General features: G+C 37.1%; 1 protein-coding gene and 1 long non-coding RNA gene across 3 annotated transcripts in view; both read left to right on the top strand.

The window, feature by feature from the left end:
- Positions 1–25,445, top strand: part of LOC128555578 (uncharacterized) — a 201,837-nt gene that overhangs the window by 131,342 nt on the left and 45,050 nt on the right. The gene's annotated exons all lie outside the window — the stretch shown is intronic.
- Positions 1,247–25,445, top strand: part of LOC123524965 (uncharacterized) — a 36,168-nt gene continuing 11,969 nt past the window's right edge. Inside the window, exons 1-5 of one of the 2 annotated variants that reach the window (XM_045303612.2) lie at positions 1,283–1,365; positions 3,014–3,130; positions 8,324–8,460; positions 8,924–11,254; positions 21,739–24,663. In XM_045303612.2, coding sequence (XP_045159547.2) covers positions 3,117–3,130; positions 8,324–8,460; positions 8,924–11,254; positions 21,739–24,663 — 5,407 coding nt within the window. In that variant the 5' untranslated portion in view covers positions 1,283–1,365; positions 3,014–3,116. Of the gene's footprint in view, positions 1,366–3,013; positions 3,131–8,323; positions 8,461–8,923; positions 11,255–21,738; positions 24,664–25,445 lie in introns of both variants that reach the window. The other variant, XM_053538289.1, reaches the window with a different exon arrangement.

Genomic DNA, 25,445 nt, shown 5'->3' with positions numbered 1-25,445 from the left:
TCGTCCAAATGTCAAGTTATCCACTTCACTAGAAGAAAACCGTATATCCCAACAAAATACTCCCTTCATGATACAATTCTAGAATAGGTCACATCAGCCAGATACCTAGGCGTGGATATATCAAATGACCTATCATGGGACGAGCACATCAATAGGTCAACAAAGAAGGCAAACCAAACCCTCGGATTCCTCCGAAGAATTGTTAACGTAAATTCTGAACCATGGCTTATCAGGCCCTTAAAATTGTTCGGCCACAACTGGAATATGCATCTGAAGTCTGGTTTCCCCACACCCGAACTCGAATTGAACAATTAGAATCTGTCGAATGAAGATCTGCGCCCTGGGTCAAGTCTGACATTCAGTGTCACACAGATGTTACAGTCACTAAATTGGCGCCGACTGGGTCTTCGTCGTATTGACTGTAGGCTGTCCATGATATATAAAACATGATATATATCCCATCGAATGTTATATCATCCCCATTAGGGAGCCAGACATGCCGATCTGCTGAATTACAGGTTAATTAACCCCAGCCTCAACAGATAATTACAAAGTCTCCTTTATCCATGGATTGTTTATCACTGAAACAGATTCACAGATATCCCGTCATTAATACCAACACTTAAACAGTTCAGTATGGCTGTCGACCATATTGCCATATTTCACCTTAATCTCGCTGCCATACTGTTTTTATTTTAAACAAGCTACTTATTTTCTTCTTTTTACTTGTTTGTATATAGATCTATATATAAACATTCTCTTTTACTATTCTTTAAACATCCTTATAATGGCTTGACGCGCCAGCTATCTATGTCCTCGTGAGGGATTCAAGTCAACTTTTTTTTTATTAATATTAAAATCCTGTACAAAGATTATGATGAAGTGGTCAAATACCATGCATATTTTATCCAAACACTTCCTACACTGGTCTGACATAGACGGTTGCATAAAATTATTTAGACAGGCTACACTATGATCTAGATTCTAGATCTACACCAATTTCTTTTATTCGCACCAGGAAGGTCTAGTAGATCTAATACGTATCAGTTGTTCCAGATCGCACATAGAATAAGATCTACACTATATTTCCGATTTGTATTTGCAGGGATCTTTTTTCCCAATTTACATGTAAAAAAACACATGCAGGTACACCTTTATTACTACTTGTTGTATCGGCTTACTTTTGTACCAAAAACCATCTGAACAGCTGATTCGTGTTTCCCGCCACCAGCGGATGTCATTCCCGGCATGCCCTGTCTGTGCTACGCATGCGTGTTGATAGTATTGCAAATGGCGGCACTTGTTATTGTTCCATGGCGTTGAAGAAACAAGGTCATTTCTAGGAACGTTTTATCGCCTCCACAGGTATAATGCCTCCGCCCGTATACAAAGAAAGTAAAGACCTATGTCTGCCCTGTTGAAGAGAGCCAGAAATGTATGCAGTTTTTGCTGTCAACCCTCTTAAAAATCTCCCAAAATGCAGTATGTTGCACGGGTGAAAAATTCTGCAAAAATGGCCACCGTATACAGCATACAGAAAATTTCCTCTGACAGCAGACATTTAATGTTGAAATTACACAGAAGGAGTAGATTGATTTATTATCCAGCGAGTACGCTTTAAAATATCAGTCATCAAACATTGTAATGGTTGTGTAAAAGTTTTTTGCAAAGCGTGAAGAAACCACGAAAACAAACATGGTGGATGTAGAAAAATATGTTCCCACCCGTTTAGTGTGTTCAACACACTGCCAAATACTATTACTGACAGATAAGACCTTGATTAGCAGTTATATGAATTAAGATGTTACATGTTTATACTGTATTAAGCTGTTGGATGCAAGTTTTTGCCAGTGTTAAAGTTGACAATTTTGTTGTCTCCCTTACGATAAGAAATTGTGTTGTGTTCCAAAGTTATTTATGAAATGGAATTCAGTGTTGATGAAAGATGCAACACTGTTATCTGTAATAAGTTCAGAACTGTTTTTTTTTCTTAAATAAAGCTACATAAAGTTCATAAATGGAGCAGTGTTATTCTTTGATAAGTGTAATTTTCTAGGGCTTTTTCCCCTGGTTATCTTCCTCCAGTAAAAGGAGGCAGTCCCAAAGTAAAAAAATAAGTTTTTTTCCCCAATTCTGAACTTAAAATTCCAAATAATTGTTAACTTCCTGTGTGTGTTCTTGCTGTTTTACAATAGTTTTGCAGCTAAATTATCTGTTTGTTTTGACTTGGTAAACAATACTCATTTAATATACTGTTGAATAATTAAAAATGCAACATCACATTTGGAAATACTACACACAAATAGCACTTTTGTATAGATTATGGTAATTTTCAATTTTTTTCCAATCAAGACAATTTCCGAGAGCATTTTCCCAATTCCACTGGTGCTGGTGGCATTCCCAAAGTGATGGAAAAAAGGCCTGCTTTCTGAATATTAGATAGTTGTTTTTTTTTTTATCTATTCTGCCTCCATGGTTTTTCCATATAATTTGATAAGACTATCTTTTTTTTCATACTGCTTAAGCCCCTTTCGGGTAAAGTAGCTGGTGCGCGTCAAGTGCAAGAATAAAAGTAGTTTAAAAGCATTGAAAGAAGACTTCAGAGTAAAATAGTGAGAATGATAAAAGCGTGATAGTGTATGAATTTCATATGAACGAGTCATGATGTTTAATGTAATGTATTGTGAAGTATGGACATGTAAATATAAATTAAAAGCATGTTACACAGCCACTGAAAGTAGCTTTTGTCCAAAAGGAAGTGTCAAGCCTTCCAGAGACCGGACGTCTAGCCTGTCACAATGTGTTATAGCTGTCAAGTTACTGGACGCCTAGCCTGTCCTCAAAGGGTTTTCTAGGCATACGGAAATCGATTTGTTCATGATTTAGCTATGTTTCAATGAAAAAATTGTATTACTAAGACTTTTACATAATTATTAAGCTTGGTAAACTTGATCTGATCAATATCTATTAAAAATGCTGCTGATTATAGATGAAGTTAATGTCGCTGTTTCAGTGTTGTTGTTGCTGTTGTTATGCAGTAGATATGCTGAGGCAAAGTACTAACAAACAGTAGTTTCAAAGTTGATGGCAAAGATAAAAGGTTTTAATGAGAGGATATGGTGCACAGAAAGTAATGAGAAGTATTAGAAATTCCTATTTTAACATGCTTGTGACATGTCTGCATTTTATTAGCTTGACTATTCAAAGAATAGTAGAGCTATTGGATTCAACCATGTGTCGGCGTCCCGATTTGGTTAAGGTTTTATATGTAAGCTGATATCTCAGTAACCACTTGTGGGAATGGATTGAAACTTCACTTACTTATTCACTGTGATAAACTGACCTACACTGCACAGGTTCCATAACTCTATTTTGCTTTTTATACGCCCGAAGGGACATATTATGTTATGACGTTGGTGTCTGTCCGAGCCCACGAATGAACATTTGTTGGGTATAGAGAACAATAGGTAACGGTAAATTCTATTCATTCCGTAGTGTTTATTGGGTACTTTTTGTAGCATATTGGGTACTTTTTAACAAAAGAAATACCCAATAAAGGTCCATCTGTAGGAATGTCCGTCCGTTAGTAATTTCGTGTCCGCTCTTTATCTCTTGAACCCCTTAAAGGATTTCAAAGAAACTTGACACAAATGTTCACCACATGAGAACGACGTGCAGAGCGCTTGTTTCGGATGACTAGTTTCAAGGTCAAGGTCACACTTAGTGGTCAAAGGTCATATGAGTGTGTTTCGTGTCCGCTCTGTAACTCTTGAACTGCTTTAAGGATTTCAAAGAAACTTGGCACAAATGTTTACCACACTGTGACGACGTGCAGAGCGCTTGTTTCGAATGACTAGCTTCAAGGTCAAGGTCACACTTAGAAGTGAACTGAAGGTCATATATGACTTTGCTGTGTCCGCTCTGTAACTCTTGAACTGCTAGAAGGATTTCAAAGAAACTTGGCACAAATGTTCACCACACTGAGGCAACATGCAGAGCGCATGTTTTGGATGACTCGCTTCAATGTCAAGGTCACACTTAGGGTTCAAAGGTCATATATGACTTTGCTTTGTGTATTTTGCTCTGCATTGCAGTGCTTTTGTTTTTATTCGGCAGATCCCTTTTTTGTTCTCTTACAATAATATTTTTTGTATGACTTCCCTTTTTTGTTACTATAAATAGCTTTTTTTTGAAACTTTTTTATTATTGGCCGTAGGGAAAAACCGAGACCATTTTTATGTGGTACAACAAGGATTGTACATCCAAGTTTTAGATGTATTTTGACATAACTTTACCTGGTAAGAATTTTTTTGTGGACTTGGAATTTCTTCTTTTTGCTGTTCCTCACCTTTGGGCTTCAACAGTCAATTCTTTAAATTTTGCTCCCATCCTCTGGTGTAACCCTTCGGGTGTATATTGCCCCGCTTGGCAGTGCTCTTGTTTACAAAATTATGCCCCTTTTTCGACTTAGAAATTCTTGGTTAAGGTTTTGTATGTAAGCTGGTATCTCAGAACTGGTTCCATAACTCTATTTTGCTTTTTTACAAAATTATGCCCCTTTTTCGACGTAGAAATTCTTGGTTAAGGTTTTGTAAGCAGGTATCTCAGTAACCACTTGTGGGAATGGATTGAAACTTCACACACTTATTCACTGTGATAGACTGACCTTCATTGCATAGGTACCATAACTCTGTTTTGCTTTTTTACAAAATTATGCCCCGTTTTCAACTTAGAAATTCTTGGTTAAGGTATAGGTCCATGTTTCGGAGAAAAAAGTTCAAACGTCATTAAATCGTAGAAAGAAAGCATTGTTTTACATGAAAATTTAACAGCGTATAAAACATTTATATAATTTTACAAAACCATTGTCCATTTACGCTTACATATATTGAATTCCAGAAAGGGACTGCATGAAGGGGTCACACTTCTGGACAGTTCAGCGGCTTTAAAAACTCACCATTTTTGAAAAGCTGTTACATGTCTTCGTTTCGATGCATTTGCAACATCGTGCGAGTGTTTAAACTTTACATAAGTAGGTAAAACATCGTTTTTGACAATCGTTTACATTTATTTCTTTACAAATGGCATTCTTTTTTACAGGGGGACAACTCATTTTGAATAATTTTAGTATCCAACTCTATGGGACAGAATAGTAAAACATTGGACAGATAAGCTGTGTGTAAAGATGCTGTTTATTTAATTAAAAAATCTGTTGTTTTGTGTTATACGGCTAAACCTTAAGGTATTGTATGTAAGCTGGTATCTCAGTACCCACTAATGGGAATGGATTGAAACTTCACACACTTGTTCACTGTCATGATCTGACATGCACTGTTTAGGTCCCATAACTCTACTTTGCTTTTTTTTTTTAAATTATGCCCCTTTTTTCGACTTAGCAGTTTTTTGGTTAAGTTTTTGTATGTAAGCTTGTATTTCAGTACCCACTTATGGGAAAAAGGATTGAAACTTCACGCACTTTTTCACTTTATGAGCTGATAAGCAGTGTGAAGGTTCCATAACCCTTTTTTCCATTTTTACAAAATTATGCCCCTTTTTTGATTTTCGTATTCATTCAATTGACAAGGCTGTTGAATAGTCGAGCATTGCTGTCCTCTGACAGCTCTTGTTAAACAAGAAGTTGTGTTTTTAATTAAGATGTCTTTAACCATTTTCAAAATTGCTACAACAAAATATAGTATATAAATACATTCAAAAAGCATGTGCTATATCTGCTATATTTATTAACTTGTATAAAATTAATAAAGTGTAAATTATCCTAAAACATTTACTCTGAATTTGGAAACTTAAATCGTTGTTTCATCATTTCGCCATTTAAGAATTTGTAACACTTCCGTTTTTAGCGTGTCTGATTTTTTAAAAAAATCTACGAGGTATTGTCATCACTTGATCGTCTGTGTCGGCATTGGTTAAAATTTTTGTTTATGTCCATCTTTTCTCAAAAACCATAAGAGCTACAGCTTTGCAACTTTGCACACTTTTCTGTCATCATTAGCTGACTTAGTAGGCCAAGAACCCTAACTCTGATATGCATTTTGTCAAAATTATAGCCCCTTTTGTACTTAGAAAATTTGAGTTTCTTGGTAAAATGTTTTGTTTAGGTCCAACTTTTCTCAAAAACTATAAGAGCTACATCGTTGAAACTTTGCACACTTGTTTATCGTCATTAGATAACTGTAGGCCAAGAACATTAACTCTGATCTGCGTTTTGTCAGAATTGTGGCCCTTTTTGTACTTCATTCTGCACTATGACTCTTTTCATACATACTGACCAGCACTTGAGACAAGCGTTTGCACCCATTGGCGGTGCTCTTGTTACTCATTGAAATAGTTATTAAACTATCGAGATTAATTAAGGCTTGAATTCAGTCTGGATAGCTTTTATTTACAGGTAAATATTGCTCTTGCTCTGTTAAGTTAGGCAAACAAAAAATGACAATTTAATTTATTCCATACATTATTCATAAACAAATTGATTTACTGGATGGCGAGAAATGCAGGCTAGTTGTATAGTTATCAGACGGCTAGACACTTCCTATTCTAAAATCCTCATGGTTTGACTACCCCAAGCTGGATACTCTGAGGAATTTGACAAGAATTTTATTGAAGTTGCCTGTTATCTCTTTGTATTTATGATCACTTGTCCAACTGAGTAACAAGAATTAGTCTGTGTGCCAGTGTGTGGCCCAGGTAAAGGCTTTATCTTGAGTAGTTCTCTACTGACCACATACTAAAAACATTTCTTAGGTGCCATTTTAGGAGAAATGAGGAACCAAAAGACCCACTTAGTAAACAATTACAGTCCTATAAAAAGGCTGACAAATTAATCACTGTGACATAATAATGTGTAGGACATCTTTAATTCCTATATTTGGTTTGTTGGGGCCGTGGGTTCGACACCAGTACTGGTTTTTCCTGGAAGCTGACTCGAAAGTGGTTAAAATATTCTTGAAGCTTCTGCACAATTGAGGGGCCTCCGTGGCCGAGTGGTTAGAGTCGTTGACTTCAAACCATTTGCCCCTCATCGATGTGGGTTCGAAACCTCATTTGGGGCGTAGAATTCTTCACGTGAGGAAGCCATCCAGCTGGCTTACGGAAGGTCGGTGGTTCTACCCAGGTGCCCGCTCGTGATGAAATAGTGCACGGAGGGGCACCTGGGGTCTTCCTCCACCATTAAAGTTGGAAAGTCGCCATATGACCTAAAATTGTGTCGGTGCGACGTTAAACCCAACAAAATAAATAAATCTGCACAATTGAGGTAAAAAAAATAAGTATAAACTAAATCATGCATGTGATGATATCATCCTGTCTGTATTGCCGTTTCATCAATGCTGTAATTTTATGTACGTATTGGTGGTGACACTTTGTGTAGGTAGGGAGGGAACTTTTTAATGAGGGATTGGGGTGGGTTTTTTTTACCAGAAATTTTGTTGAGCACAAATTCGCTTGTCAGATACTGAAGTTTTTCTGAGAGTACAAACTTGCATACAGACGTTCATTTACAAATTCTTACAATTTTACAATTAAAATTTATACAATAAGCTCCACTTGTAACGATATTCAGGGGACCGTAGAATTCATATTGTTACATCCGGATATCGTTACACCCAAAGTTGAGTTCGGCATCGGCCGAAACGGAAAGTAGGTAAGGTGTGCTTGATTAAAGAGATGTGCAACTCGTACTATAGAATACGTTCTGTGTACGATTTATTTACATACTACTAAATACTAGTCATATATATACGTCGTTTTCATCAAAGGTCACAGCATCGTTACAAGCGGTATAATGATACAAGTGATATCGTTACAAATGGAGTTTACTGTACTGGTAAAACTGAATGACACTTAAGTGGAAATCTGATTTCTGAAATCATCCCAGAACTCACCAGTCTTGATCCTGCCCCCTTCAGCTTATAAATAAAATATCAGTTTGTTATAAATTGTAATAAAATAATTTTGATACATAAGCATTGCCAAGTTATTGCCCATGTTTGACTTAAAAAATGTCAAATAGCTGAGCGTGCTTTCTAATGGACAGCTATTGTTTTTCCTATAATTCAGTGTATTTGAAGATTATATAATGGTTAAAAGTAGTTGTGTGATTGTTTTGTTTAACTGGGAAGAAAATTTGTATGTTTGCCAGTCCAACACAACTCAAACTTGTTTAAATGTGGGAGCTTTATTTGTGACTAAAATATTTATCTTGCCCATATTCAAACCCACATCTGTCACACAATCTTCTGCTAGTGAGTAACTGGGCTTCTTTTAATATAGAATGACAACATTGCATATATATAAATTTCAGGCGACTTCAGTTGACGATGGGTCCCCAGGAGGACTACATTGAGACTGTGTTCACCTGTGAGGGAGATTACCACGATCCACATCTCAAGGATCGACTCGAGGATTTCCAGAAAAGTCTGAAGGACCTCCTACTCACAGGTTTGTGATACTTATTGTAAAATTTTCCTTTCAGTGCCGCAATCCATAAAGTACAAAATGTGTAAATTAATCTCGAACATATAAAACTTAAATTGATCTGTTTGTTATTGAGAAACATGAAGATTTTAGTAAGAATTTATTAGGTTTTTGATTGGAATAGCTAAAAGGTTTCATTATTAGCAGTTACACTTACAACTCATTATCTTGCTGATCTATATCTAATGATATATCAGATGTGCAAACAATGTAAAACTTGGGGAGAAGGAAAAGACATTTTCAGTAGAGATGTCTGTATACTCTCGGTGTACATAAATGTCTCTGTAAAATGGCCATGATTGAGGGGTTCTTGATACAGTTATATAACTAAGGGTGTGCCATGTTTTACAAAATAAATAGTAGACTCTGATAGCAATATTTGCAAAAGTATTTTAGAACAGTACAAATTTTGTCTTTGACATTTCAGATAAGAAGAAGCTGATTTTGAAAAAGGTAGAGCCTTGGAATAGCGTCCGCGTAACATTCAAGATTCCAAGAGAGGCAGCGTCTCGATTGAAACAACTTGCTCAGCAGGGAAATGCCACTCTTAGGGAATTAGGCGTTCTTGCTGTAAAGATAGAAGATCAGAACATTTCCCTTACAATAGCTGGACGAAATAATGAAAGAACTCAACTTGTGTTCAGAACAGGGGATGCAATCCAAGCAACTACTCCATCAGTCTCAGTGTATAATACAAACTCACCATCTTTAGATGAAATAGGTCCTCAGGGGCCAGGACCTAGTCATGTAGATGTGACTAGTAAAAACATTGCGGATTATTTAAGACAAGGGCCTTCATTGTTAGATTCATTATTCAATCAGCAGTTGAGTGATCGGCATATGGAAGGAACAAGAGCAAAAGTTAACAGTATATTAACAGAACACGGCCTAGGGCAGCATAGAACTTTTCAGCAGACAGCAAGTAAACCTAGTCATCATAACAATCCATCAACTTCAAGTCCATCAGTTAATTCAGTGAGTCCTAGCAGGAGTCCGGTGGGGTCGGGAGGGCTCAAGTTTCCGCAGTTACCTGGTATGCCACCTGGTTTACCACCAGGGATGCCCCCTGGACCTCCAAGGCATGCCCTGGACAACCTTCCTCCACCACCCCCTTACCCTGAAGGCAGCTCATATATGAACAATCTCCAGAAGTTGCGACTGAGTAGTGCAGGGACGAGTCCTCTTTTGGTAAACTTATTGCAAAATGATCCAAGTTTATCAAGTTTACTTGGGGCTGGACGATTGCCCCCAAATTTAGACCCAGATCTATTACAACCACCGAAGAAAAAGAGAAAACCGAGAAAACCTAAAGAAAAGAAAAAGAAAGAAGGGGAGCTAATGTCAGTTCCAAATGCTGTTATACCGGGAACTTCAACAGAGGTTTCTAGTGTAGCTTCTTTGACGGCGTCAACACATACAACTTCAGCTGTCATCAATCGTAATTTGAATCCATCAGTTAAAGAACAAGGCTTTCAGAATGTTTCTCAGGCACTTATACATGGTAAAAACATACAGACTGAACAAAATTTGCCATTGACTAGTCCAGGTGTGTGTCGTAAAGAGGAATGTGATACTACTGGCAAAATTATTAATCCAGTTACAGGACTTCTAGAGCCCATGGATTTATCAGACACAAGTCCATCTAAAAGTGAAGGTGATAAAAATTCTCCGCGATCTCTTATGAATAAGGTAGGACTTACTGGTGATCACAGACTTGATAGTGCACATGGGGATGTAGGTCGCACAGCAGAACTTCAGGGTAGATTAGAAAACCCCAATCAGGGCATCCAAAAACAGTTAACTGAACAGTTAAATTCTCATAGTGTAGCTTCAAGTGAACATAGTTTAAAGCCTTTTAGTTCTAGTCACATTAGTAAAAATGTTTCAATACAAAAACACTACCCTGAAGGTGTGAAAAATGATATGTTGACAAAAGGGCGATTGAAAAATGACATAATGCCCTCACATAGTAACTTAGAACAAATTGTACCAAAAAGTGAACATGAAGTGACAAAAGAAAGGCCTGAAGACAAGTGTGATAACTTAAGTGCTTTGGAATTGACAAAGAAAGCTGATTCTAATAAGAGTGAAAAATTACCTCAGGAAAATGACTCTACATCTATTCCCCTTCAATTGCTCAATAAACCGTTGTTACAAATTAAACATGACAGTATGATTAAGTCATCTGGGTCGCCGGACAGTAACGGAGACTCAGAGTGTTCAAATCTAGATACTCAGAATGGCCCCGAAACTGGCAGTCACCCGGGTCCTCATTTAGACGTGCGTTGTTACAACAACGACTCTGGTGTTGGCAGTTGTTCTGAGAGGTCAGATGATACACCGTCCGAACATGGAGATAATGACTTTAAATCTGGGAATCACAACTCATTTGAATGTGCCAAAACTCCAAATATAGATTCTCTTAAACAAGCTCCACCACCAAATGCTAAAAATATGATTGTAGGTTTTGCTTTAGAAGAAACTCAGAAAAATCATAAACATGTCACTGAGAAGGCCATTTTGAACTCGGTTTTCGAAAGGGTGAAAATGAAAAGTGAAAAAATGGAAATGTGTTCTACTAGTCAGTCACAACAATTGCATAACAACTGGTCAGATGAATCATTGCAGTTCGCTAACAATGTAGAAAACCGAGTAAAACAGGCGGTGTATGAAAGCATCCATAGAAAAAGTCCAAAAATGTCAACAAATTTACCAAACTCTTTGCATCATGCTGTTGGAGGGCAGTTTCCTATGCAAGGTATGATTTTATTAAAAAAAAAAAAAAAGAGATGCAAATCTAAAACAAAAAAACCATTTTTAATGGCCTCTTTGGCAGGAAAGAGGACATGTAGTATTTTGCTCAAGTTGGTTAGTCTGTCAGTAGACCATTTGCATTTGCATCCAGTGCTCCAGCTAGCTATTTACAGCAGGGCGCATCGCCCGTTCCGAAATTCGTTCCGCCCTGTTGCCCCGCCAGGCACCCTGCCCGTTTTACAACCATTCATTTCTTTTTTTTAGCCAAACTTCCCTTTTTTGCCTCAGTGATTATAATACACTGCTTTATTGCCCCCTTTTTATCGAGTGATACACGCCAGGGGGCATTGACATAATTAGCAAACAAACAATTACCTGCTGTAATCGTGCCCGAGGCAGACCATGATATTTTAGACTGCTCCACTAGCATTAAAATCATTGAACCTTCGTGTTAAAACAGTTTGCAAACCAGTCCGAAATCATTATCATTTCGCGCCACCTGTCAAAGTGTACTTTCGTTTTCGGTAATATAGTCGTAAATACCCCTTTATACACAACTGAAACTTAAGTCCAGACAACAGACATTTATATGTAATTAATAAAAATCGATCACAATCAAGTTTAAATAGGAAAATATTTTGATTTTATCGTTTTACAAGTTTTTGAAATCGAAAGTAAGTTGTCGTCTGCTTTGTGAAATTGCCGTTTTTTCATGAAGATTTCTTTGAAATTAGTTTACTAAGATGTAATGACAGGGTACACTTTAATGTCAGATACTGTGAAATGCTGTTAAACTGTCTTTGCATCATAATATTTTTTCAAAAATATTGTTTAAACTGGACATTCGACGACTTTTAGAAAAAAGTGTAACCATATCCGGATATAAAATTTTGGATACCCGGAATATGTCTATTACAAGAGCTAAACTTGCTTTTAGACTGTTGTAAGTTAAAAACTTTGCCTGATTTCATTTATTTAAGTGGAAGTTTAAACTTTATTTGCTGTATATAATATGTTTCAGGTATAAATTTATAAATATCAAGTAGCCTACAAGGAGAAGATGTGTACTGAAATTGTAACAAGTAAAATAGGCCTAAACACATAGATATTGTTATTCAGTATGTAATTACAAAGAAATGTTACAAGTTGAAAATCAATGCCAAGTAAAATACAAACAGCAGAATTTTTAGTTAATAAATAGGTGCATTAGAGATGACAGACATAGCCTATTAAATGACCATACCTAAAGTGTGCCAAAAAACATGACTAAATTATGCCAAATTCCATGCCTAAAGTATGTTAAAATGCACTGTATGCATGGACCAGTTATATTTTTTTCCGGGGGAACACGGTCCAGGACCGACCACCACCCCAGAAGTGCCCTTTTCAGTGCCAGCACCCTGCCCTTTTTTAATCCTAGCTGGAGCACTGGCATCGGTAACAGTTTATAATGTTTTTACCAGGCCTTTTCAGCGTGGCACAGCGCCATGCCCATTTTCTTATTTGCCACGTTACCCTCCTCAAGTGCCGCATGCACCACATGCCGTTTTTACTGCCTGTTTTCCTAATCTGATATAAATTGAGGACACTTGACTGTGTATTTCACGCTTCTCGCATCGTACAGCGCGTGACATGTATCGAGTGATATAACCATGCAGACGAAGTACATTTGCATCTCTTATATTAGGCATAAAATTTAATGAAAGAGCTATAAAAATAGATGTATTATGTGTACCTTTCAGCATTTAAATAGGTTATTTAATTCCAAAATTCACAGATTTATCATTCCATCCTGACGATTTATTATATATCATCAGCAGACGAACTTGAAATCATGTTCGTATTTCGGTTTTAGCATTTCCAGTTGAAACAATATTAAAACAATAAACATAAATCAAATGTATAAAATGATTATAAATTAATGATAGAATCAAGTTAAGAATAGTTATTTTTGAGAAATTTTTTGATCTGAATTTGTTTTTGTTCTGTTTGTCACGTAATTTCGCAACCCCGCGTTTCGGACAATTACAGGCATTTTAGTAGAGAATTTGTTTGCAAAAATCTTTTATTAATGAAAAAGAAAACAATTTTAGAAAGCAAATAAATATGACAAATGACTCAGGTGTAGCTGTATTTTAAATCAGTTCTCAAAAATATACATGACAGACTCTATAATTTGTCCGTTTTAGTCTACCATTTTAATCAAGATTTTTCCTGAATTCCCAACTGACTTTGCAAATCATTATATTTTATATAGATTACTTAAACTTCATTCTAAGGTCAGTAGAATCGGCACTTTCAGCTTTTTTAATGCCAAAATATTATCATAATCAAAACTGTATTTTCCTTATGTATGAAAAAAAAAGTGTTTTCAAAATTATTTTTTTTACTGATAAAAGTTGCTCAAGCAAAGAATTAAAACCATATCTCACAAGATACAAGGTCCTGTTGCCACTCTTGGAGTTCTTTAGAATGATGTAAAAAAACGAATGGTATTGTCTTCTATTTTAAGAGTTATTATGGCAACGGTATAGAAAAGGTATAGCCTGGCCTTACATATTAGGACTGAGTGATTTAAGTGAGTGATTGATTGTCTGATTCAACATTTGAGTGCTTAACAATTGAAAGACAAAATTCAAAATTCTTTTAATTGATTGTTACTGATGATTTAGAGAATGAAACTGTAATGTAAGCTGAAATGATTGCCCTTTTTGTTGCAACCACTTTCAGGCTTCATAGGGTGGCAAGGCTTATGAAGTAGATGACCTCTATTGTTTTTGGGGTCACTCAATCAAAGGTCAAGGTCACAGGGGCCTGAACATGGAAAACCATTTATGATCAATAACTTGAGAACCACTTGACCCAGAATGTTGAAACTTCATAGGATGATTGTACATGCAAAGTAGATGACCCCTATCGATTTTGGGGTCACTCCATTAAAGGTCAAGGTCACAGGGGCCCGAACATTGAAAACCATTTCCGGTCATCAACTTGAGAACCACTTGACCTAGAATGTTGAAACTTCATAGGATGATTGGTCATGAAGAGTAGATGACCCTTATTGATTTTGGGGTCACTCCATCCAAGGTCAAGGTCACAGGGGCCTGAACATGGAAAACCATTTCCGATCAATAACTAGAGAACCACTTGACCCAGAATGTTGAAACTTCATAGGATGATTGTATATGCAAAGTAGATGACCCCTATCGATTTTGGGGTCACTCCATTAAAGGTCAAGGTCACAGGGGCTTGAACATTGTAAACCATTTCCGATCAATAACTAGAGAACCACTTGACCCAGAATGTTGAAACTTCATAGGATGATTGGTCATAAAGAGTAGATGACCCCTATTGATTTTGGGGTCACTCCATCCAAGGTCAAGGTCACAGGGGCCTGAACATGGAAAACCATTTCCGATCAATAACTAGAGAACCACTTGACCCAGAATGTTGAAACTTCATAGGATGATTGTACATGCAAAGTAGATGACCCCAAACGATTTTAGGGTCACTCTGTTAAAGGTCAAGACCACAGGGGCCTGAACATGGAAAACCATTTCCAATCAATAACTTGAGAACCTCTCGACCCATAATGTTGAAACTTCATAGGATGATTGTTCATGCAGAGTAAATGACCCCTATAGTTTTTGGGGTCACTCCATTAAAGGTCAAGGTCACAGGGGCCTGAACATTGATAACCATTTCCGATCAATAACTTGAGAACCACTTGACCAAGAATGTTGAAACTTCATAGGATGATTGAACATGCAGAGTAGATGACCCCTATTGATTTTGAGGTCAGTCTATTAAAGGTCAAGGTCACAGTGGCCTGTTCATGTAAAATCATTTTTTGGAAATAACTTGAGAACCACTTGACCTACAATGTTGAAACTTAATAGGATGATTGGACATGCAGAGTAGATGACCCCTATTTATTTTGAGGTCACTTGATCAAAGGTCAAGGTCACAGGAGCCTGAACAGTGACTTGAGAACCACTAGGCCAAGAGTGTTGAAATTTAGCGGGATGATTGGACATGCCAAGTAGATGATCCCTGTTGCAGCCAACCATCAGTGTCTCTTTGACTTTCGCTTCTGACCCCTAGGACTTTGCATTGGGGGAGACATGCGCTTTTTTACAAAAGCATTTTCTAGTTGTACTTAAATGTCGCCAGAAAAGACACCATAGCCATCCGATCTGGTCAGTTGTTGTGTGCATGCGGTAGTACTGCGTTGGAACAAAATAAATTATTTCATTCAGACATTTACCCATGGTTTGTTTACGACATACTTGCCAAAGTAAAAGTAGAAACTAAAAACAGAAGTTTGACATAGCGTCACATGTCAACCGCACTATACTGCGGCTGTTATTTGATTTTTTTTCGACCCCTCTCTTCATTGTTTATATTTACTGACATGTAGTAAACTACTATTACTTTGGGACTATTAAATATTATAAATTAATTGCTAGATTTGCGTCCGATGCATTATTACCCAATTCACATTACACATTTCTCGTCAGGAAATACCGGGAACACATTCACAAATTCAACACAGCTTGTAATTTTAGAAGCAGATGCGCATTCATTTTGCAAAACAAAAAAAACCTTCGGATGAAAGTGTAGCAATCATGTGCAAAAACACATTTTAAGCAACATAAAATCAGTAAATAGTAAAATCTATGATCGTTTTTCTTTTAATTTGCAATACAATACTAGTAACTAGTTCTTGTTTGAAACACGATCAAATGATATTGTTTCGATTATGAATGCTAATTGTGCAAGACTATATCCCAGGTGCTACGGTTAAAAAAACTTGACACTTTTTAATTGATGTCAACTTTTCTAATTAAATATTTCACAGTTTCATTAAATTTGCAAATAAGGGGTCACATAATTATAGATAATGTAGTTGTTAATTGGCACATAATCACTCCCTAATCTCCCACTGCGTAGATTGCAAATTGGGTAACCATGGTTGCGCTCTTTGACATGCATAGGCTTCGCATGAATGAACAAAATGATATACTAGATCTATTCTTGTGGAAATTATGAAAAAAAAATTGAAAATGAAAATCCACGAATTTACGCTGTTTCGGCCAAAACCACGAAATTTCGTGCCGGCGATATTAAATGATTTCACAGAATTTGTTCATATGGCTTTGTTTGGCCTCTTTTAGGGGCTGCAAGAGCTAAACATAGAAAAGACTTATTAAGGACTTGATCAATCTTGACAACTTGTTCTGTAGCACTTTTTTATAGCCCCCTCTAAGAGACAAATCCGACTTGGCAATTGGTTAAGTTTTTGTAGTCCACATTTTGTCAAAGCTTATTTGACATGTGGCTTTGAAACTTTGAAAACTTGTTCATTGTCATGATCTCAGTCTGTAGTCAAGTGTATGTAACTATGTCAGAGATAATTGGCTGAATTGTGGTCCTTTTTGGACTTGGAAATTGGTTCAGTTTTTTGTACCAGTCTACATTTTGTGTAAATTGACTTTTTATTGTATGACATATGGCTTTGAAACTTTTATCACTTATTTATTATACCCCCACCAAACATGTTTGAGGGGGGTATATAGGAGTCAGTTTTGTCGCGTCCGTCCGTCGCGTCCCGTCCCGTCGCGTCCCGAAATCTATTATCTCAGTTATTACCAAATGGATTTGATTCAAACTTAAAATACATGTTCCACCTTATCACCCACATCATGTGACACAAGGTGCATAACTCTTGACACCAAGTTTTCATGAATTATGTCCCCTTTTACTTAGAATTTAGGGTTAATTTTGCTGTATTTTCACTCTATCTCAGTTATTACTAAATGGATTTGATTCAAACTTAAAATAGATGTTCCACCTCATCACCCACATCATGTGACACAAGGTGCATAACTCTGACACCAATTTTTTTATGAATTATGCCCCTTTTTTCTTAGAATTTAAGGTTGATTTTGACGTATTTTCACTATATCTCAGTTACTACTGAATGGATTTGATTCAAACTTAAAATAGATGTTCCACCTCATCACCCACATCATGTGCCCACATCATGTGACACAAGGTGCATAACTCTGACACCAAGTTTTCATGAATTATGTCCCCTTTTACTTAGAATTTAAGGTTAATTTTGTTGTATTTTCACTATATCTCAGTTATTACTAAATGGATTTGATTCAAACTTAAAATAGTTGTTCCACCTCACCACCTACATCATGTGACATAAGGTGCTTAACTCTGACATAAATTTTTTATGAATTATGTCCCCTTTTACTTTAAATTTAAGGTTGATTTTGATGTATTTTCACTATATCTCAGTTGTTACAAAATGGATTTGATTCAAACTTAAAATAGATGTTCCACCTCATCACCCACATCATGTGACACAAGGTGCATAACTCTGACACCAATTTTTCATGAATTATGCCCCCTTTTTACTTAGAATTTAAGGTTAATTTTTATGTATTTTCACTATATCTCAGTTACTACTGAATGGATTTGATTCAGACTTAAAATAGATGTTCCACCTCATCACCCACATCATGTGACACAAGGTGCATAACTCTGACACTAATTTTTCTTGAATTGTGTCCCCTTTTACCTAGAATTTAAGGTTAATTTTGATGTATTTTCACTATATCTCATTCTGATTGGCTTAGAGCCAAAGGGAAGTAACCTTTTTTGAACTTTTGTATGGAGTTTCTTCACCTTAAATTCCAGGAATTAGTCTATTTTTAGAAATCCTATTTTTAGATTTTCAATATTTTAGGTATTTTTCTAACTTTTTTATTATAAGTCCTATGTAAAAAGTAAATACATTTTTCTGTGGTAACATGGGTGGGTAAGACACTTTTTTGTATTCACTTTTAGTGTATCTCTAATATTAGAGATTTAATATATTTACTAGTATTACTATGCTAGTATTATACTAGTATTACTTACATGTGGAAGCCCAGGATGAAGTACTCCAAAGACTAAGTATTTTTAAGTTTTTGTATGGTTGCCATTCTTCTGTGACAAGACTGTATGGTGGGGGTATGAGTCACTCCTGTGACAGTTCTAGTTATAACAGTGTCTATCTGAGTACATATTTCTGTCAAATTTTTGGCTGAATTACGGCCCTTTTTGGACTCAGAAATTGATTTGGTTTTCGCACAAGTCCATATTTTATCTAAACTTTTTGACATATGGCTAAATGAAACTTTTATTTGGACCTCTTATTTACCATCATAGTCTTTATATGTAGGCAAGACTACATAACTAGGACAAGGATTTTGGCTCAGTTATGGCCTTTATGCCCCCACATATTTATACATCGTTCTGAAATCTTGTGTGTCCAACTCCTTGAACACTATTAGCCTGATTTGCTTCAAACTTTCACAGATCAACAAGTTTGATGTGTAGTTGACCTTAAAGGAAGGAATTTTTATGCTCCCGAAGGTGGGCATATTAAAATCACACTGTCCGTCCGTGTGTGTGTGCATCCGTCGGTGTAAATTCTTCTGCGGGCTGTAACTCTGCCATCCATAAATGGATTTTGAAATAACATGGTATAAATGTTCACCATAATAAGACGATGTGTCATGTGCAAGACCCAGACCCCTAGCTCCAAGGTCAAGGTCATACTTAGAGGTTAAAGGTTAACAGGGTCTGTTTTGTGTCCGGTCCATAAAACTGCCATCCATAAAGGGATTTTGAAATAACTTGGTATAAATGTTAACCATAATGAAACGACATGTGATGCGCAAGACTTAGACCCCTAGCTCTAAGGTCGGGGTCACACTTAGAAGTCAAAGGTTAGCATGGTCTGTTTCTTGTCCGGTCCATAACTCTGCCATTGATGAAGGGATTATAAAATTACTTGGCATAAATGTTCCCTATATTGAGAGGACGTGTCATGTGCAAGACATAGACCACTAGCTCCAAGGTCAAGGTCACAGTTAGAAGTCAAAGGTGTTTCTTGTCTGGTAAATAACTCTGCCATTTATCAGGAGATTTGAAAATAATTTGACACAAATGTTAACCATATTGAGGAGGTATGTCACGCTTATGACCGGGTCTCGTGGGTCACGGTCAAGGTCACGAAATGATGTGTGTGTTTTTTTGCGCAGACAACTTAGCATTCTTGGGCATGCTTCGGGGACATTTGTCACCAATAGTGACAGCTCTTGTTTTCGTGACTATTTTTAGCTCGACTATTCGAAGAATAGTCTAGCTATTCTACTCACCCTGGCGTCGGCGTCGGCGTCGGCGTCGGCGTCACACCTTGGTTAAGTTTTTGCATGCAAGTACATACAGCTATCATTTAAAGGCATATAGCTTTGAAACTTATTTATTCTTTTTCTAGGTCAATTACCAACCTCTCTGGGTCAAGTCCCATAACTCTGACATGTATTTTGAGCAAATTATGCCCCCTTTTGGACTTAGAAAATTTTGGTTAAAGTTTTACATGCAAGTTACTATCTCCAAAACTAATGCAGATATTGAATTGAAACTTCACATGTGTCTTCGGGGTTATAAAACTAGTTGATAGCACCAAGTCCCATAACTCTGACCTTCATTTTGGCCAAATTATGCCCCCTTTTGGACTTAGAAAATTCTGGTTAAAGTTTTGCGTGCAAGTACATACAGCTATTACTAAAAGGCATATAGATTTGAAACTTATTTTTTCTTTTTCTAGATCAATTACCTACCTCACTGGGTCAAGCCCCATAACTCTGACATGTATTTTGGCCAAATTATGCCCCCTTTTGGACTTAGAAAATTCTGGTTAAAGTTTTGCGTGCAAGTACATACAGCTATTACTAAAAGGCATATAGATTTGAAACTTATTTTTTCTTTTTCTAGATCAATTACCTACCTCACTGGGTCAAGTCCCTTAACTCTGACATGTATTTTGAGCAAATTATGCCCCCTTTTGGACTTAGAAAATTCTGGTTAAAGTTTTACATGCAAGTTACTATCTCCAAAACTAATGCAGATATTGAATTGAAACTTCACATGTGTCTTCGGGGTTATAAAACTAGTTGATAGCACCAAGTCCCATAACTCTGACCTTCATTTTGGCCAAATTATGCCCCCTTTTGGACTTAGAAAATTCTGGTTAAAGTTTTGCGTGCAAGTACATACAGCTATTACTAAAAGGCATATAGATTTGAAACTTATTTTTTCTTTTTCTAGATCAATTACCTACCTCACTGGGTCAAGCCCCATAACTCTGACATGTATTTTGGCCAAATTATGCCCCCTTTTGGACTTAGAAAATTTTGGTTAAAGTTTTGCGTGCAAGTACATACAGCTATTACTAAAAGGCATATAGATTTGAAACTTATTTTTTCTTTTTCTAGGTCAATTACCTACCTCACTGGGTCAAGTTCCATAACTCTGACACGTATTTTGGGCAAATTATACCCCCTTTTGGACTTAGAAAATTCTGGTTAAAGTTTTACATGCAAGTAACTATCTCCAAAACTACTACAGATATTAAATTGAAACTTCACATGTGTCTTCGGGGTTATAAAACTAGTTGATAGCACCAAGTCCCATAACTCTGACATGTATTTTGGGCAAATTATGCCCCCTTTTGGACTTAGAAAATCCTGGTTAAAGTTTTGCGTGCAAGTACATACGGCTATTACCAAAAGGCATATAGCTTTGAAACTTATTTATTCTTTTTCAAGGTCAATTACCAACCTCACTGGGTCAAGTTCCATAACTCTTAACATGTATTTTGAGCAAATTATGCCCCCTTTTGGACTTAGAAAATTCTGGTTAAAGTTTAACATGCAAGTTACTATCCCCAAAACTAATGCAGATATTGAATTGCAACTTAACATGTTTCTTCGGGGTTATAAAACTAGTTGATAACATCAAGTCCCATAACTCTGATATGTATTTTGGTCAAATTATGTCCCCTTTCGAACTTAAAACTCTTTTGATATTTAACATTTTGGGTAATAATTTCCTGCTTCTGTGACAATATTTCGAATAGTCGAGCTTGGCTGTCTTACGGACAGCTCTTGTTACCACAGTTATGACCCTTTGATAGTTTTTGCTCTATGGAATATAGAGAAAAAAGCAACCATTTTTCCCAATTTTCATAAAAAAAAAATCCCAAAATGACAAAGACAAACTGTTTATATCTTAAAAATTTTGTTTGCAATCGGCTATTTTCGGCACGCATAACAATGACTTTGCATGAAAATCACAATCGGTTATGGACTCTGAACTTGACAATTTCTCAAACTGTCAACATGACCTTCTCAGCAAGCTTTATATGTGCAAACACACATTTCATACTTACGGGCACATCAAAGAAGAAGATAATTTGCGTGTTTGCTAAACAATGTATGGCCAACTGTATTGATCAGCAAATGAAGAAAATTAACCGGCACCGTGAACACATGGCTGCATAAATGATTAATTTTAGATATTAAAATTGATAAAGAAAATACGCAAATAAAACCAATTTTATCGTATCTTTTTCCATTGCAGGTTCAGAGTCATCTATGCAGAAAAAGAAATCTAGCCCACGTAACAGCCCAAGAGGTAATTGTAGCCCTCGTAATCCTAGTAGCCCACGCAATCCAGGTAGCCCAAGGGGAGGTGGTAGCCCTAGAAGTTCAGAACAGACCCAGCAGGGAAGTAATAATCGTCAGTCATTCCGTACCAACCAAGAAGTACCAGCACATATGTCGTCAAGGGAGTCTCACAGTAAATCACCTTACAGTGAATTAAACAAATCCGAACAAAGGCGATCACCATTTCATATGTTGTCAACTCCCCATTCAGTAGCTGCAGCGGCAGCAGCAAGCATGTCTGGGATTCTAGGGGCCCACATGAATCATGTTGATGCATTGCATCATGGTGGTGTTGAACCTTGTACAGTTTCACCACAGTGCAATATAGACAGCATAGCGCTTTTGAAATCCTTTGAAGCCTATGCTCAGCCCCATCTCAGCCAACTCATGGCTGCAAACAAGGATCCAGGTTTTCTTCAAAAACTCGAAGATTTGAAACCTTTTTTTCAAAAATTGCAACAACATGCAGCTTCTCGGACAGCTGCAACCTCAGTAGCAAACGGTCTGGAGAATTTAAATCATACTTCTAGGTCTCAGTCTGCAATGAGTCATTTGACAAAGTCAAGTGTTGGTTCAACTGTGACTGATATACATTCTGTCAGTGAAAGTCCTGTGATGCCAAATAGTTTACATGCTGGTCAGTGTAATACAAATGTGCTAACATCTTTGAAAAATGATAAAGAAAGTAATAGTTTACATACAAAAGTTAATAAAGTTGTGACAGAGGAACAAAAGATTGTTTCAAGTGTGTCATCTAGGAGGTCATCACCTGGTGCAGCTACAAGCACCTCTGTCTCAATGCATTCTTTTGATTCCTCATTACCTCCACCAAAGCGACTAACTGAGTCAGTGCAGAAGTTGTTTCCATTACCATTGTTTGACACGTCTCTACCTCATGTGAATCGCAGATCTCCGTCAAGTAGTGCCTCTGTGACGAGAACGAGTTCAAGTCACATGGCACCAGGCAATGCAAACACACGGGGATCAGCTCCATTGATGTCCACTTCATTTTCAACATCAAACACGCGAAATTTTCTGGCAGAAACTTCAGTGCTTGATATTGACTCTATCACTCCATCAATAACAGCAGTTAGCATTGGACCAATAGACTTTCACAGTGATACCTCTCGTAAAGTTGGCTTGGATGCTATAAATTTAGAACACAAAGGCATTACGCCAAGTTTATCATCGGTAGACTCTCAGCCAGTTAGCATGGCTTACCCGGGTGTTGTGTCGTCCTCTGCTACTAAATTAGTACCAGCTGTAACTGGTTCTATACCTTCACATAAATTAGGAGATTCTGGTGGAAATTCTTTAAACTCATCAGTGACTCAGTATAGTAGTTCTAGGACTGAAACAACTTCTAGCTCTCTAGCAGTTAGTAGTGTCAATGAAATTAAAACCCCATTGTGCAATAGTGAAACCAAAATGGCAGGCAATAGTGCAGTGCAGTCTAAAAGTAATAACTGTCAGACTTCCTCGTCTGGATTAGGCCCTCCAGTACTGCATCCACAGACTGTTAGTCAACCACTTCAGTTGAATTTGGATAAATCAAAAAGTAGGTATTCACAAATGGGGTTGTCTGAAATGCTTCAAGAAACGGCAAATCTTCCCGCACCTACTGCGGCAACTACAACATCGCATCCTGTTCAACCAATTAAAACACCTACATCAGTTGCAAGTGTAAGTTCAGGGCCTGATAAAACATTACCAGTTAATTTTATTGAAAATTTACAGTCAAATATTGAGCCGCAGAGGCAAGCAAATAGCCCAGCAGTTGAAACAAAAAAGCTTAACTGTGATGAAAAAAGTGAAAAGCAAAAAGATTCATCAAATGCAGGGACTAAAGTAGGTGTTGATGATTCAGATATCCCTAAATTAAAACGTCAGCCTAGCCTTAGTTTTTCTAGTAAACCAGGGCCTGTTATGAGGTCAACATTGAGCAGTGATTCGTGTGATAGTGATCTGAATAGGTCACAAGATTCATGTTCATCTAATAATTTGACTCCTCCGGTACTTATAGCTGTGTCGGAATTTCAGGAAGGTAAATCAGCATCGGAAAAAGATCCTTTACTAGTGAAATCTGAGGTTGAAAATCATACTGAAAATACTAATTTAATAAACACTTCTATAGACATACAAAGCCCAACTGGGTCTACTGTGAATACAGGTATTGAAAATGTAACTGAAGGATTAAAAGATCAAGCAGTTGATGTAACTGAGGAAAAACCACTGATTCTGTTAGTAAATAATGATACAAGCATTATAAGTGGCATTAATTCTATTCATGAAGACTCTGAAACTTCTCAAACAGTTGGAGTCCAGAGACAGAAATCATTAAGAAAACGTAGGGCATCTTCTGAAAGTATTGAAGAAAAGTCTGAAGGTGCTGCAAGACAATTAAGAAGTAGAAAAAGAACTAATACTTGTGAAAATGATGGTAATGTTCCAGAAGATGCAAAAAAATTAAAACTAGATCCAAATACTGAGGTGTCTAATAAAACTGAAAGTGCTAAAGATAAAAATGTGCTAAGTGCTAAACCAAGTTATGTAAGTCCAGTGCAAGAAGCTAAAATTGTTGATGAACCTAATACTCAAACTGAATCAATAAAGGCAGGACTAAGAACTCGGACAAACTCTAAAAATATGCAGGAGGAAAAACCAAAGCTGCCAGCTGTGAGAGAAAGTCGAAAAGACAGTAAGGTGGTGTCTGGAAAAGGAGTTGTTGAGAAGAAGGCAGAAGTTGCAAAAATTGAGGAAATGAAGCGTAACCAGCAAACACGGAGAAACAGACAGTCACCATCTGCACCAGCCTTAGAAAAACAGGCAGGAACAAATGGTAAGATAATAAATTGTTTTGTTGAAACCATGGGAATAAAAGAGAAACACCAAGCACAGCATCACTTCTGATCAACAGTGTTTCAAGCTGCTCTACATGCCAGGGTTTCTGATTGTAGTTTTTTTCTGCGTCACTCCTAACAGCAATGTTTTGAGCTGCTCTGCATGCTAGGGTTTCTGTTTATAGTTATGTCTCCCCCATAGGTGGGGGAGACATATTGTTTTAACCTTCGCCGTCCGTCAGCATTAAACTTACAGCTTTCACAGGTCAAACTCCTGGCCGGATTTCAACGAAACTTCACAGGAGTGATTAGAACAAAGCCTAGCAGCATCTTAGCTTCGCTGCACAAAATGACCGCAAGAGCTAAAAAATAGAAAAATCTAGTCAGCCTTTCACAGGTCAAACTGCTGGCCAGATTTCAGTGAAATTTCACAGAAGTGATCAGTACCAAGTCTAGTTGTGCATATCGCTGACATGTTCCACTTTGCTGCACAAAGTGGCTGCCAGAGCTTAAGATAAAAAAATAATGTCCAGCTTTTACAGGTCAAACTGCTGGCTGGATTTCAATGAAACTTCACAGGAGTGATCAGTACCAACCCTAGTTGTGCATATCGCTGGCACATTCCGCTTCGCTGCACAAAACGGCCACCAGAGCTAAAAAATAGAAAATCTTGTCCGGCTTTCACAGGTCAAACTGCTGGACAGATTTCAATGAAACTTGACAGGAGTGATCAGTTCCAAGCCTAGTTATGCATATTGCCGACACGTTCCGCTTCGCTGCA

The sequence above is a fragment of the Mercenaria mercenaria genome, chromosome 3 (assembly GCF_021730395.1).
Source record: "Mercenaria mercenaria strain notata chromosome 3, MADL_Memer_1, whole genome shotgun sequence".
Lineage (NCBI taxonomy): Eukaryota > Metazoa > Mollusca > Bivalvia > Venerida > Veneridae > Mercenaria > Mercenaria mercenaria.
Note: the sequence above shows the minus strand (reverse complement) of the source record. Positions and strands in the feature narration are given on the sequence as shown.